This window comes from Epinephelus fuscoguttatus, linkage group LG5, assembly GCF_011397635.1.
Source record: "Epinephelus fuscoguttatus linkage group LG5, E.fuscoguttatus.final_Chr_v1".
NCBI lineage: Eukaryota > Metazoa > Chordata > Actinopteri > Perciformes > Serranidae > Epinephelus > Epinephelus fuscoguttatus.
This window is the reverse complement of record NC_064756.1, coordinates 20,888,177-20,903,108: the sequence shown is the minus strand read 5'-3', so window position 1 is coordinate 20,903,108 and position 14,932 is coordinate 20,888,177. Positions and strand designations below refer to the sequence as shown.

General features: G+C 40.7%; 1 protein-coding gene across 1 annotated transcript; it reads left to right on the top strand.

Annotated features, from left to right (window-relative positions):
- The first annotated feature begins 2,455 nt into the window (after nt 1-2,455).
- On the top strand, nt 2,456-6,132 carry rnf26 (ring finger protein 26). The gene has a single exon (XM_049576063.1). It carries the CDS (start codon nt 2,958-2,960, stop codon nt 4,305-4,307), a length of 1,350 nt encoding a protein of 449 aa, XP_049432020.1. The 5' UTR covers nt 2,456-2,957; the 3' UTR covers nt 4,308-6,132.
- The last annotated feature ends 8,800 nt before the right edge of the window (nt 6,133-14,932 follow it).

Below are 14,932 nucleotides of genomic sequence, written 5' to 3'. Positions count from 1 at the left end.
TGCTCTTTTTATGGGGAGAAAAAAAAAAAAAAAAATATATATATATATATATATATATATATATATGTATATATGTATGTTTGTACAGTACAGGCCAAAAGTTTGGACACACCTTCTCATTCAATGCGTTTTCTTTATTTTCATGACTATTTACATTGTAGATTCTCACTGAAGGCATCAAAACTATGAATGAACACATGTGGAGTTATGTACTTAACAAAAAAAGGTGAAATAACTGAAAACATGTTTTATATTCTAGTTTCTTCAAAATAGCCACCCTTTGCTCTGATTACTGTTTTGCACACTCTTGGCATTCTCTCCATGAGCTTCAAGAGGTAGTCACCTGAAATGGTTTTCCAACAGTCTTGAAGGAGTTCCCAGAGGTGTTTAGCACTTGTTGGCCCCTTTGCCTTCACTCTGCGGTCCAGCTCAACCCAAACCATCTCGATTGGGTTCAGGTCCGGTGACTGTGGAGGCCAGGTCATCTGCCGCAGCACTCCATCACTCTCCTTCTTGGTCAAATAGCCCTTACACAGCCTGGAGGTGTGTTTGGGGTCATTGTCCTGTTGAAAAATAAATGATCCGCCAACTAAACGCAAACCGGATGGGATGGCATGTCGCTGTAGGATGCTGTGGTAGCCATGCTGGTTCAGTGTGCCTTCAATTTTGAATAAATCCCCAACAGTGTCACCAGCAAAACACCCCCACACCATCACACCTCCTCCTACATGCTTCACAGTGGGAACCAGGCATGTGGAATCCATCCGTTCACCTTTTCTGCGTCTCACAAAGACACGGCGGTTGGAACCAGAGATCTCAAATTTGGACTCATCAGACCAAAGCACAGATTTCCACTGGTCTAATGTCCATTCCTTGTGTTTCTTGGCCCAAACAAATCTCTTCTGCTTGTTGCCTCTCCTTAGCAGTGGTTTCCTAGCAGCTATTTGACCATGAAGGCCTGATTCGCAGTCTCCTCTTAACAGTTGTTCTAGAGATGGGTCTGCTGCTAGAACTCTGTGTGGCATTCATCTGGTCTCTGATCTGAGCTGCTGTTAACTTGCCATTTCTGAGGCTGGTGACTCGGATGAACTTATCCTCAGAAGCAGAGGTGACTCTTGGTCTTCCTTTCCTGGGTCGGTCCTCATGTGTGCCAGTTTCGTTGTAGCGCTTGATGGTTTTTGCGACTCCACTTGGGGACACATTTAAAGTTTTTGCAATTTTCTGGACTGACTGACCTTCATTTCTTAAAGTAATGATGGCCACTCGTTTTTCTTTAGATAGCTGATTGGTTCTTGCCATAATATGAATTTTAACAGTTGTCCAATAGGGCTGTCGGCTGTGTATTAACCTGACTTCTGCACAACACAACTGATGGTCCCAACCCCATTGATAAAGCAAGAAATTCCACTAATTAACCCTGATAAGGCACACCTGTGAAGTGGAAACCATTTCAGGTGACTACCTCTTGAAGCTCATGGAGAGAATGCCAAGAGTGTGCAAAGCAGTAATCAGAGCAAAGGGTGGCTATTTTGAAGAAACTAGAATATAAAACATGTTTTCAGTTATTTCACCTTTTTTTGTTAAGTACATAACTCCACATGTGTTCATTCATAGTTTTGATGCCTTCAGTGAGAATCTACAATGTAAATAGTCATGAAAATAAAGAAAACGCATTGAATGAGAAGGTGTGTCCAAACTTTTGGCCTGTACTGTATATATATATTAGCAATATATATATATATATATATATATATATGTATAAATTATTTAAAAAACAAACAAACACATGATACATTTCATTTAAATGGGTGTTTATGTGTCATTTGTGTTTGAAGTTAATATTACAGTAGTTGTAATATTTAACTCAAAATTAAGCAGGGTTTAGTGTCCAAAATCTGTCCCAGGGCCAAAAGAAATATAGCAAAAATCATGCATAAATGGCAACTTTTTGTGTAATAAAGATAATAACTGTTTTATATTTTTATGCTCCTTTTGGTGTCAAATAAGTGTGACAAAAAGAAACTGAAATATGTTTTTGTTTTTCTTATTTCTAATCGGGATGCAAAAATCACACAGACATAATGATTTGAATTTTTATATTAAGAGAAGTGGATATAATATTTTGCTAATAAAACTGTTAAAATAATACATAAGCTATATTTCATTTATATATATATTATATATATATATATATATATATATATATATATATATATTTCATAGTAGAAACCAATCAGCTGATTGGTCCAACATTTGTACATATGGCATTTATGAGTTAGTGTGAGTATTATTATTTTTATTTAATTTAGGTTATATTAAAATTATAATTAGAAGTTATACGTATATGATTTTATTTTACATTTACATTTTATTTTATGATTTATATTTTATAAAACGGTCTTTAACGGTTCTGTGACGTAGGGTCTTCTCACCGGAAGGAAGTGAAGAGCTCAGCTGCAGCGACCAAAACAAACATGGCGGCTACTGTAACGACGGTAAACATACCGAAGCTTTTTGTGTGTTTTTCAGCGTCTCTCCTGGTCTCACCTGTCGGTTTTACATATTAAGTGTCTTGTAAACTCACTGTTTAACTAGTCAACTGTTTCTGGAGCATGTTTTGAACGGAAAGCCAAAACGAAACCTGGAAAATAAACGGAAGTGTCTGCCTCGCGTTTGAAACAAAACATCCGCTTCTGTAACGCGTGTGTTTACTGTGTTAGTTCGTCGTCCCAGCCCAACAAACACGAGGGAAATATGAAAAGCAACTTTAACGAGGTCTTAAAGGACGAGAAAATGTTTACTGTTCCGCCTGGCACAATGGAGAGACTCACCGTTTGAACAAGATGTAACGGTAACTAACGTCGGAGTATTTCTCCCTGAACAAACAAGACATGGACTTTGCCGTGGAGACAACCTGAGAGCACCGAGAGGTAAAACCGAGTTAAGGGTACACTACCATGGGTTTGGTGAACTTTGTAATCTCCACTGTGGTAAAATGCCTGGACGCCGTCTGCTTGCTGTTGGACCTGAACTTTGTCATCGTCCACACCGTGGTGCGGACCATCCTGGCGGTCATCACCTTTATAAACAGCATACCCACCCTCCTCCTCAACTCTGTGGTGGAGCTGGGAAACTTCACCGTGTTTTGCTTGATGTCCATGGCAGAGGCAACGTCAAATGCAGCCCAGGGTACTGTCACCATGCTGGGGAGCCTGGTGCTGGCTCTGGAGGGGCTGGTGGAGAGCCTGAAGATGGTGGGTTACCTGTCCATGCACGTCCTGCTTCGTGGGAAGGAGCACCTGTGTCGAGGTCTGCTGTCGGTGCTGGAGGGCTGTAGCATCGCAGTGAGCCTGGTGGTCTATTTCACCAACACCGTGGTCAACTTTGCGCTCATTGCCACCCAGAATATGTACGCAGAGGTGGTCAGTTTGTGGCAAACGGTCTCCAGCCCACTGCAGAAGGTGCTGGAGTTCACACTGACCTCCTTCACCTTTATTTACAGCAGCCTGGTCGGTACCTCAGCATTCCTGTGGTCACCTTGTAAACTGATGTTGGACTTTCTGGTCTCGCTGGTTCATATGTTTATCAGCGTCTTCATATTGAACATCTACGGTCTCCTGCTCACAGTTGCTATTGCTCTAACTACCACTGCCTACCTGAATCCAGAGCTTACTCACCAGGCTGTTGTGCGAATTATGGATTACATTAACTCGTTTCCTGCCTTGCACAGACTTCACCTGGCATTCCACCGCCTCGCTTCAGCCTTGCAGCGCACCCCACATGTTGCACGCCGTGCCATGCAGCACCTGCAACGAGTACTCCATCACCTCTACATGCTAGAGAGAGGACTTTGGCAGCAGCTGACTCGACTCAGCAGCCAGCTAGGTCAGGCTCTGAGGACACAGCTCAACGGGGATGACAACAACAGAGTGGGAGGTGATGGCGACCCTGGGGAGGAGAGGCGGGACCCGCCAGATGGAAGAGCAGGAGATGGAGCCCACCAGGAGCTGCTTGATTTAGTTTTCCCCTCGTCAAGCACAGACAGGCCACTAAAGAAGCAGTCGTCTTCAGGCAAAGACAGTAAACCTCTGCCTGCTGAGAATCTGCTGAATCTCCTGAAGGAGCAGGAGGAGAGGAAGAAGTGTGTGATCTGTCAGGACTGCACCAAGACAGTGGTGCTGCTGCCGTGCAGGCACCTCTGCTTGTGTAGAGATTGTACGGACATCCTGTTGAGGCAGCCCATATACCAACAGAACTGCCCGCTGTGTCGGCACATGATCCTCAACACTATGGACGTGTACCTATGAGGGACCAATAGAAGTGGATCTGTGGGCGTCTGACCACAATGAGCTGCCTATCGGTATCCATACTTGACGTTTTACCACCATAGAAATGATGTATGACTTGCGTTTTTACTAGGTTGTGTTGAAGTATAGGTCAGGTGATATTCTACATTTTTCTTGCTGTCAACAAATCCCATAATAAGAACAAAACTAATGTTAGTCTGTGTCTTAATACTTCCCTGTTTATTCATTTTCACTGAAGATGTAAATCTTAAAAAAGAGCTCACAGTTACACACAAGTGTAAATGGGTAGGTTTGGACTACACAGGAAGTACTTACCTATAAGGTCAATCCATTGTTGTTCTGAATTTTGTGGGATTTATTGATGATTAAAAATGGAGAATATCATCAAACTTATACTGTGTCCCAACTCCATGAAGAAATCAAGAAATCAACATTTTTGACTGTTTCAACATTAAAATGCCACTACTAAGTAAGACCGGTGTCACCACCATGCACAGTTATTTTCTTTCAGTTGTGAGCAGCTCCTGTGCAGTGCGCTGTGCGAGAACAATCTCAAAAAGCAGGTGTTGGGGTTTTTTTTGTTTTTTGTTTTTTTTTAAGCATATTTAGAGTTTATTTTGTAGCTCGTGAACACACAACACATTCAAATCCTGCTTAAAACTAGTTTGTAGTGTGGGTTTGGGACACAGCTACAGTCTCTGTTTTGGCACTAACATGCACCTTGTTGCCACGATGAGTCTCAGGTCTCGTAGCCATGGTAACCCGCCAGTGCCCTCCCCGATGCCAAAATGTTTACCGCCGCTCATGTCTTAAAATGTCGTGCTTTCAGTGGGTCAAGCTGTGACGAAAACTAACACTGTGCTTTATTGCATGAGTATACACGATTCCAAACATACTGTATGTACGGATGCTGTAAGAGTGTGTTTAAAGCAACGCCACAACCCCTTCTGTTCTGCCGTACAACACTTTTAGCATTTCAACATTCTTCTGTGAATGATGACCACTCCTCACAGAGCCATGTAAAGATGGTTTTCTCTATTTAAGGAAAGGGTTTTGTAGTCTTCCAGTCAGGCCCAATAAAACACAGCTTTATCCCATTTATTTGTCATTGATAGGGCTTATTCCAGTCTTCCATCAGAGGCACATTACAGTCACCACCCACACACAATCCATAAAAGGTTTCCCCTTTCCTTTGTCATTGTAATAAAGAATAGATTTTTGTTGTATAAAAGGACCATAAACTAATAAGACTTCACAATTTAATTTGCTTTTGTTTATCGTTTGTTGCTGTTAAAACCGAGGTGTTGGTATTGATCGGAGTTTAAAGTTTACAGGGCGATGTTTTGACCCCACTTAGTGTGTTATTGCTATGGTGAGTGGTTTGTTGTCAGATCTGTCACATGTTTTTTTTTTTTCCTTAAAATAATATGTATGATTTAAAGAATTTGATTTCTGCATTGTTTTTGTTTTTAGAGCAAGCTGTACCAATTACTGACATTGTTTTGTTCCACACTGCATTGTCAGATATCAGTAATGAAAGTGGTCTGAATGTCAGTTTGTAGTATGGTTGTAATCTAGAGACCGGACTGTGGTCATTATAGACCAGTTCTCTGAGGTATTCCCAAAATGTCAGTGGCATTCCTAACTTGAGATTGCAGTGGACTGAAAGCAGCTCACATGACCATCATCTGTTGTTACCTGCATTTTGTTTGACACAGTTTGGGACAATGTGATTTAAAGACATGAATGTAACTTGTGTTTTTTAAAAAAGTATGGCTGCCACGTAACTGGTGAGTCTTCTGTTGATAATAAAACAATGAAACTATCTCTTGTGGTTTTCATCAGTGAAGCACATAATAATCCCTGTAAATGTTTCATCTGAACTCAGACTATGAGGAGACACATGGGTTTATCAAACAGTAAAGTTAATTTATTAGGGTTGCGACTTAACTTATTTCATGAATCAGCAATAAACAGTTTATCTTCTTGATTGATTGATTAATCATTTAGTCCAAAGAATGTCAGCAAATAGCAAAAATGTCCATCATTAGTCCCAAGAGTCCACGGTGACATCTTAAAATGTCTCCTCCTGGTACAAAATCTAGAGATATTCAGCACACTAGCATAGGAGAGGAATAAATCTAGACAATATGTATCTTTGAGTAGTTGCTGATTATTTTTTAGAATAATTACTTCAACTCTTAAATTTATTTAAACCAAAGTAGTAGAAAATAATATAAACAAATAGGCAAAATGTGTAACGTCAGTAGTGTAGGGCAGTGAACCCCTTGGGGCACATACAGCAGTGGTGGGAAGTAACTAAGCACATTTACTCAAGTACAGTAGTTAAGTTTACCTGAGGTACTTTACTTGAGTATTTTAATTGTTTGCTACTTTATACTCCACAATATCTCAGAGGCAAATATTACACTTTTTACTTCACTACATTTGTTTTATAACTTCAGTTGCTTTGCAGATTATTATTATTGTTATTATTATTACTATTAACATTATCATTATTATTATTATTATAAAAGGCCTCATATTTTATTTATTTTGGGTTTCTACTAAGACATGTTTACATACTTTAATGTTCAAAAAACATAATTTTTCTAATACTGTCTGCCTGAATGACACGTATGTATGAAACGCTCCATTTTAGTCTCTTTAAGCCCAGACTGGTAAAGAAAGATTTCTGCAGACTTACCTCTATGCAGTGTTTCACTTTATACTTACTTGCTTACCTTTATACTTTTACTTTAAAGTGAAACACTGCATAGAGCTAAGTCTGCAGAAATCTTTCTCTAGCAATCTGGTTTTACTGATGTTTCCAGCACTCTGCCAAGACCAAGCTAAGTGGAGCGGTGGTTATTCTGCGTCTCTTTAAGTCCGCCTTCTGAAAAAGTTCAGTCTGCTCCAAGGGTTTTGGTGTCTCAGGGTCTTCCCCATCTCTGCTCTCAGGGTCTCTGTGCTGTTATTGCAGCTGGGGGAATGACTGTTTGGTACTGTGGCAGAACTTTCTAACTTTATCAACAGTTTCATTGTCAGCTGATCATCCACATACACTGCAAACATTTCAACAGTAAATACAAAGGGTCCCATTTATAATGTTTATGTTTAAAGTTTGAAAAAGACTACATAGCTTGTGACATCACAACTTCACAGAAGTCTTAACGGCTGGTTTTAAGGCGCAGTTTCTGAATATGGACTGTGTGCATTTTTCTGTGGTTTGAGTGTTGTGATATTTTCACGGTATTTATAGCCCTGTTTCCACCATACACTTTCAGAACAGTACCTTTGGAACCAAAAGTAACCCCTCAGACCTGGTATCTACATCCTAGGTCCACTTAGTGTCTATACAGCAAACAGCACTCACTGTAGTTCCTCATCACCGGTGACACAGAGGGAAGTCTGCGCCTCATTTATCATCCATAAAAATTGGTTGCACGCCAACATTTTCACAACAGAATAAACCAGGCTGTAGAAAGAATCTCTCTCCATGGGATATTTATAATATAGCAAGTTTGTGCATTTAGTCCTTCTAAGGCAAGCTCAAGGGCTTTAATGTTGCTGGAGCCCACAGGAACAGCGTTCGAGTGAGGGCTAGAATATATGCAGTCCACATAATCATAATAATTAGATCATAATCTAATTACAAAATACTGTATGTCATCCAAGAGAGACAATAAAAACCAAAGTAATGGTCAAAGTTGGCACATTGAAATTTAAGGTGTGTTGATTGATTCATGTTGTCAGCTCATGCATTGAGTAACATTACAAGTTAACGTTCCACTTCAAAAGTCGCCGGCAGTCGACCCAGTGAATTAAAGTGTTTTTTTTTCTCCGACTACAGCTGCTGCAAGAGGCAGCAAAACATCCTTTCATTTCAGTTATAGTTTACTGATGTATGTAAAACTCCACAGTATGAACAGTGGTTACATGAACCTCAAAAGTCAGACTGCAGTGTTCACAGCTCCACCTTTTAGTACCAGATCTGTGTTCTAGGTACCCCAACAGAGGGGGGACCAAAAATGGGGACAGTACTGAACGGTTCCGTTGGTACCATCCGCAACTTCTCACAGTAGAAACGGAAAAAACGCGTACCGAGCTGAACTGAACCGTACTGCTGGGTGGAAACGAGGCTTCTTTCTGGTTCATATTAAAAACACCTTGAAATTAACTAATAAAATGATAAAACTACCCAGCAGTATATGAAGTATGAAGTAGGGAGCCGTATCCGACCCCGCTCACATCCTCAACTCAGAATATGTACTGTTACCATCTGGCAAACGATACAGAGCCCCCATCTGTAAGCTTAACAGATTTAAATATTCATTTGTCCCTACCTCTATTAGAATATTAAATAAGGTAACAGTTTGAGATGTGCAATATATGTTGATGCTGTGGTCCATCCCCTCATCCCCTTACTGTACTTGTATGGGCACATGTGGGAATGTGTAATATGTGTATTTATTGTATTTATTGTTGTGCATACGTGCAACTTTTGTTTATCTGTGTGTACATAACCAATCCACCAGCAGCTACACTAAACCAACTATGAGTCTGATGAGTGACAGTGATCTGCAGGATGAACAACAGAAAGCCCTAATCGTGTGCTCAGCCGCAAGCCGCAAAATGCATCACAAAGGCCTTTTTTTTTTTTTTTTTTACACAAAAGACATTTTGACATGGACACAGTGGGAAAAGCAACCGGTATAAATAATAAATGAACAATGGCTGAATTCTATTTAGCTGCTTCAGTTTCAGGGTTTCTGATATTGTTCAGGCTGGCTCACTGCCACACCATGAAGAGAAAGGAGCAATAGTTATGAGTAACACCTGTGTTTTTTTTCCACCATGACAGCTGTGATGTGTGATGACATCAGTAGGGATGTAAAGCAGAGTGCAGAACCACATCACCATCTCACATTCCTCTCAACATAGTTTACTAAATCTCACATATTCTAAGCTCTGTATCTTTTACCAAATTTGGTTTTACTGACTTCATTTGTTCATGATGTCCGCACAGCCTGCAGTGTGACCCCCCAGGGCTTCCATATGTATGAGTGATGCAGATTTTTTACAACTGGAGTACAGTGGGAAGTATTTCCCTGGGGGCTGGACACACACAGGATTACAGATCCTCTCACTTGTCAGCGCTGTATCTGAATCCAGAGATAATGCAACGCTTGAGTCCAGAGATAGTTCAACATTCATGTCTCGCATCTGTGAAGATAAAGGGAGTGTTTGGAGGCTGCAGTGGGGTTGCAGGGTTAGAGGAGTGGGGCCCTGATGGTCATATGGGACCACTTTGACCACCATATGACAATTCACCAGAGCCTTGTGGTTGACAACTTTATTCCTGTTCCCAATGTTCTCTCTAAAAATATCCACACACACATATGCTATGATACAAGAATGCACTCAGTGGCTTTTTTTCAGTAATAGAGGGATTGAGATTTGTCTTTTGTCATATTTTATTGTTGATTGATTCTCATATTTACTGGTAGTGATGTCATCTGTGATTCAACAGAGGAAATGAAATCGTATCTTTATAACTGAGCAGTGTGAGCAGGTTTCAGGTGGAAGACCACAAACCAAACACTTGTTAGAGATCAGAGAACAAATCCCGGGGTTGTTTATTGTCTCCTGACCTGTGAGCCCGGCGTCAGCACTGTTTACGTGTTAGTTGTAAGTGAGGGTGGTGTTAACAGAGGAGAGGAAGTTTAATGTCAGGGGAAGAGCAGGGAGGAGTAAACTGAGGAGAGCTTTATACTCCGGGGATTCGACCTCTTCCTTTTGACCCCGGTGGTCCTGGTCGGGAGCAGTGTGGGAAAATGTAAGGCTCTAGTGCTCACTTCCCTGCCTCACTCAGGCTCTATTTTTTTCTGTTTATGATCACTGTCTCTGTGTCGTACTCTGGCTCTTTAATTCTCCATCATCTCCAAACTGTGGGCTTTGATCTCTGTGTTTTTATGAGTGGGAAAGCCTCTTCAAGTCGGCATGTCAGTGAGCATCTACCCTGCTTAAAATGTCATAGATGGAGCTACAAAGAGAGATGATCTGGAGATGACCTGACCTCTGACCTCCCCATGGGGACTCGTGAACAATAAGAGAAATTCCCTGCATACATGAGCTATGGGAGGATTTTAGAGAATGTTTCTATTTCTGATATTGGACAGCCTGACATGACATGCCACAGCCCTCCTTTGTTCTGCAGCGACAAATACAACAGTTCAAAAGAGACCAAAATTTGACACAAAGGTAAGACAGGAAATGGTGTTGTTGAATAAAGCTGTTAAACAATAAGTTCTAAAAAATATGTATTTATTTTATTGTAGATATTTAGAATGGTATAAACAGACAGTAAGAGTGATGTATTGTCTGTAAATATTATCAACAAATAACAAAAGAAATCAAGCTAGTTAAGTTCAGCATACATCTGACCAAAAGGAGAAAAAAAGGCAAAACGAAACATTCCAATCAACAAAACTTTTCCAGGATGTCTAGAGCTATGATTACTGTCATCTGACTTCGTCCAAACACACAGACCTATTTGACTGGATTTCTATGAGCAAATCACTGTGTTCCACATCATCTAATGTGGACTGCAGTACAGCCATGCCCCCCTTTTTTCAACCAAACTGTCTTTGCGTTCCAGTCCCCATACTATTATACTATTTAGTATGCCAGAAAAAGATTTAGTGTCTCCCAGTACATAGTGTGTCAAATGCAGTATGCCAAAAATACCAGGATGTTGTACTACAGTTCTACTATGTCTGATTTTTCAGTATGCAAGCCATCATGCTTTGCTGGCTATCCTGACCCACAATCCTCTGTGCAGCAGACAATAATTCACATCGATTAAGCAGGAAACAGATGACAGATTGGAAACAAGAGGAAATGACTATGACAATTATAGCTGCTGCGCAGCGATGGGTCGGGTCCGGGCATTTTTAGGCAATTCTGAGCAATAAGCAGAAGAATTGGAAAACATTTAGGAATTTAGCAACACAACCTGCCTTTTGCATCAGCTGAGGCTTGAACTCACAACCTCTGAGACTAAGGATCAATTTCTATCTCACTGAACTAATTAATCAGTGACAATTTATGTGTAGCTTCACAAACTGACTAAGCCAGACGTGCAGGTTTAGCAGCCGTCCCTGCATGGAAAAGCAGATTTCAAACCACTGTAAAAAATTCAGTTATCGAAACAAAAATCTGAAAATACACATATTGCATCTAGACAGCATGGAGATGTTGGTAATTTATTTTAACAATGATTGATTTGCTCCATAAGTGAAAAACTGATGTTTAAAATTGCCATTTTTACATTGACTCCAATTGTTCACATTAGAGCAAAATTCAAAATGCTGTCAAAAATTCAGTTTTTGAGATAAAATTCTGAAATTTGCCACACATCATCTACCATGACTCTAGAATTTTTTTTTCATTTTTTTCATGAACATTGAAGATTTATTTAGCAAGAATTTGCATGTATATGTTTACAGTACCGTTTACAGTCAAACATTTTGGTGCACTGGAGGCTCAGTTTTTGATAAATCAAAAATCTGAGAAACTTAGTTTTTGCAGGACAGTCTGAAGATGCTCTGTAGCAAGTTTGGTGTCAATTGAGCAAAAACTGTAGGAGGAGATAGGTTGAAGAAGTTTTACAGTTTTTGAAAAAAACAGAGTGATGAACTTCATAATTTTAGCTTTAAATGTACAAAAGTTTCTTCAGTATTGGGGCTACAGTTTGATGAACGTTTTGAAGTTGTAGCACGTATGGTTGATTTGTTATGAATTTTCAAAGTTTTGAAATTTAGACACTTGCTGTAGTGCCACCATCAGGACTACTGGCTTGCGTTTACAGCTGAGGATATCTGGCATGACACTGGACCTTTGTGCAAAGTTTGGCGAGTTTTCACCCACGGGAAGTATGATTTCTTCAGAAGAAGAAAGAAGAAGAATACCTACGATTACAATAGGGTCCTGGCAGTTTAGCTGCTCGGACCCTAATAACAACGACAGAGAACTGCAGATGTGATTTCACTGTCGTAAGTAACAACAGCAGAGCTCTGTCTCTGGCGAACTTGGTAAGTGACTTTTTTATTTCTCCATGGTAACAGATATAGGAGCAAGAGGGTCAAAGTTCAGTAATGCTTTGAGAAAGTAGTATGTCCTGATTGTGTGCATACAGCATGCAACAGTACGTACTTTTTAAGGGCAGTTGCAGAACATACTAAAGGTAAAAAGAAAAAGTATGCATTCAGAACACAGCTATGGTCGACTGTGAGGCAAGGAGGAAGCACAAGGCTCATTTTAATCGATTCATCATATTGTTAAAGTACATAACTTGTGTTTTAACTATGTTTCACTAGCAAGGACAGTGCCACAACAACATAGCATTTAAATGTTTAATTGTAATCCAGGAGGTGTTAGTTGTTGAGGACTGATGAATGGATGTTAGTGGTGGGGTGAATGTGGAAGAGGGATGTCTTCTGTTAGGTTGATCTGGAGGATGCACTGGAGATCGGGCAGAGGGAGACTCAGTGTGGGAGGTCCTTCTCACTCGAGCTGATTACAGGCCACCCAGACGGTACCTACAATGAGACATGGGAGAGGTATGCATCAGACTGAATAAGAAGAGATGAGGGGAGAGGGGAAGAGAGGATGAAGGAATGTTGGTAGGGATGAAGTAGGGAGGATGATGGATGAAGGGAAGGGAAAGGCAGGGTGGATCGAGAACTCTGAGACAAACAGAGCAAGTTGGGTTGACCAGGTATAGGTAGGCTTGGCAGGTCCCTCCCTATGTTTTCCTGGTTTGGGGTTGATGGTAACCCTAGATTTGAGAAACTCTGGTTAGGTTTAGGCACCAAAAACACTTGGTTAGGGTGAAGGAAAAATAATGAACATGGCTTTTCATGAATCTGGGGCTACCATCTCAATAGGACCCCCGCCAGCCTTCCACCCTCCTTTAATTTGTTACTGATGTATTTGAATATTAGCTAAGATGAATGAATCAGCTGGGACAAAGTTTGGGTGTGTTTGTGTTGAGTCTACATAAAGGTTCTGTATCCCTTCTCCTCTGTAAATGGTGATAAGAGCATATCGTCCACACACTGGAGGGATTTTAGAGAGCTGCGACGGATCCCTCACCCAGTGAGTGTGAGTATAAGCCATAAAAAGTAAGAGTAAGTGTCTAGAAATAAGAGTCACAAAATCTTCTTTTAGCTTAGGCATTTTCGCTTCCTCAGGTAAAACCCCAAACAGTGCTATGAGTGGACAAGGAACGAGGGGCCGGCCCACCAACTCAGAGATAGTTTTAACAATAAAAATCCAGTTTGAATGTAAAGATGGGTATGTCCAGAACTTAATGTGGCAGGGAACTAATAGCATCCATCACGTGATTCATCCATATCTGGAAATATTCTTGCCAATCTTTTCTTCGTCCAGTATTGCCAGTGTAACTGTTTACACCGAATCACTGCACGTCTGGTGCAGATATACGAGGACTGGACTGGAGGGGGTGTTTCACACCTGTAAACAACAGTCTGACAGTAATGTGAGGAGATAAAAAAGAAGAAGAAACAGGCAGCTCATTAGCCGTGGCCTCCACCCAACCCTGACTCAACTGTAATTAAAAGGCTTGTTGTAATTAATCCAGATAATCCTGACAGCCTTGAACAAATGCAGCGTGTGATGTATGGGCCACACTGAGATTAAAGATGGTGACTCCTGAAGTAGGAAGCTGGATGATAGCATTCGGGCCCGAGGGCTCATTACAGGAGCTCCCTGTGGTACTTGAACTTTCACCTTTGGACTGACAGAGAGAAATGAGACGCAGTGAAATTTGCCACTGTTCCCACACAAAGAGATTGATGGCCAGGGCTGAAGGAGTACTTAAAATCTTGATTTAAAGGTCCAGGGTGTAGGATATAGAGGATATGTTGGCAGAAATTGAATATGATATAATAGGTAAGTTTTCTTTAGTGTTTAATCGCCTGAAAAAAAGAACTCCTGTGCAATAGTTACCTCAGATGAGCCGTTTACATTTACATAAGGAGCGGGTCTTCGTCCAGGGAGTGTCCATGTTGCACCACCATGTTTTTACAGTGGCCCAGAATGGACAAACCAAACACTGGCTCTAGATAGGGTCATTTGCATCTTTGCGTTGTTGCATTGGCTGACGTACTTAGCAGCCCCTCAGAGAAAAAGTTCCATACACATACATTACGCACATGAGTTTTTTATGCCCTCAAATCCATCATTTTCTACAAAAACACAAAATAGGCATGCTCAAAAGCCAGAGCAATGCTGTCACGGCTCATGCTCCTGAGTGCTAACTTTTGAAGTTCAACTTTTGGAAAGCAGCATCCCGCAATGCATGTCATGTGAAATGAACAACCAATCACAAATGGTAGAAATCTTTTCCATCTTCCATAAATATCAGTCTGTGATAAATATGGAGGAGAAGTTGGTCATTTTAGTGCAGCGCTACCCAGAGCTTTATATCTGTCCATGGACAATATTTGAGGCCTAAACTCTGAAGAAACAACAGGAGGAGACTTCTGCAGATAATTCGTCTCCCAATAAAAACCTCCTCAACAATGAGCACTGAAGGA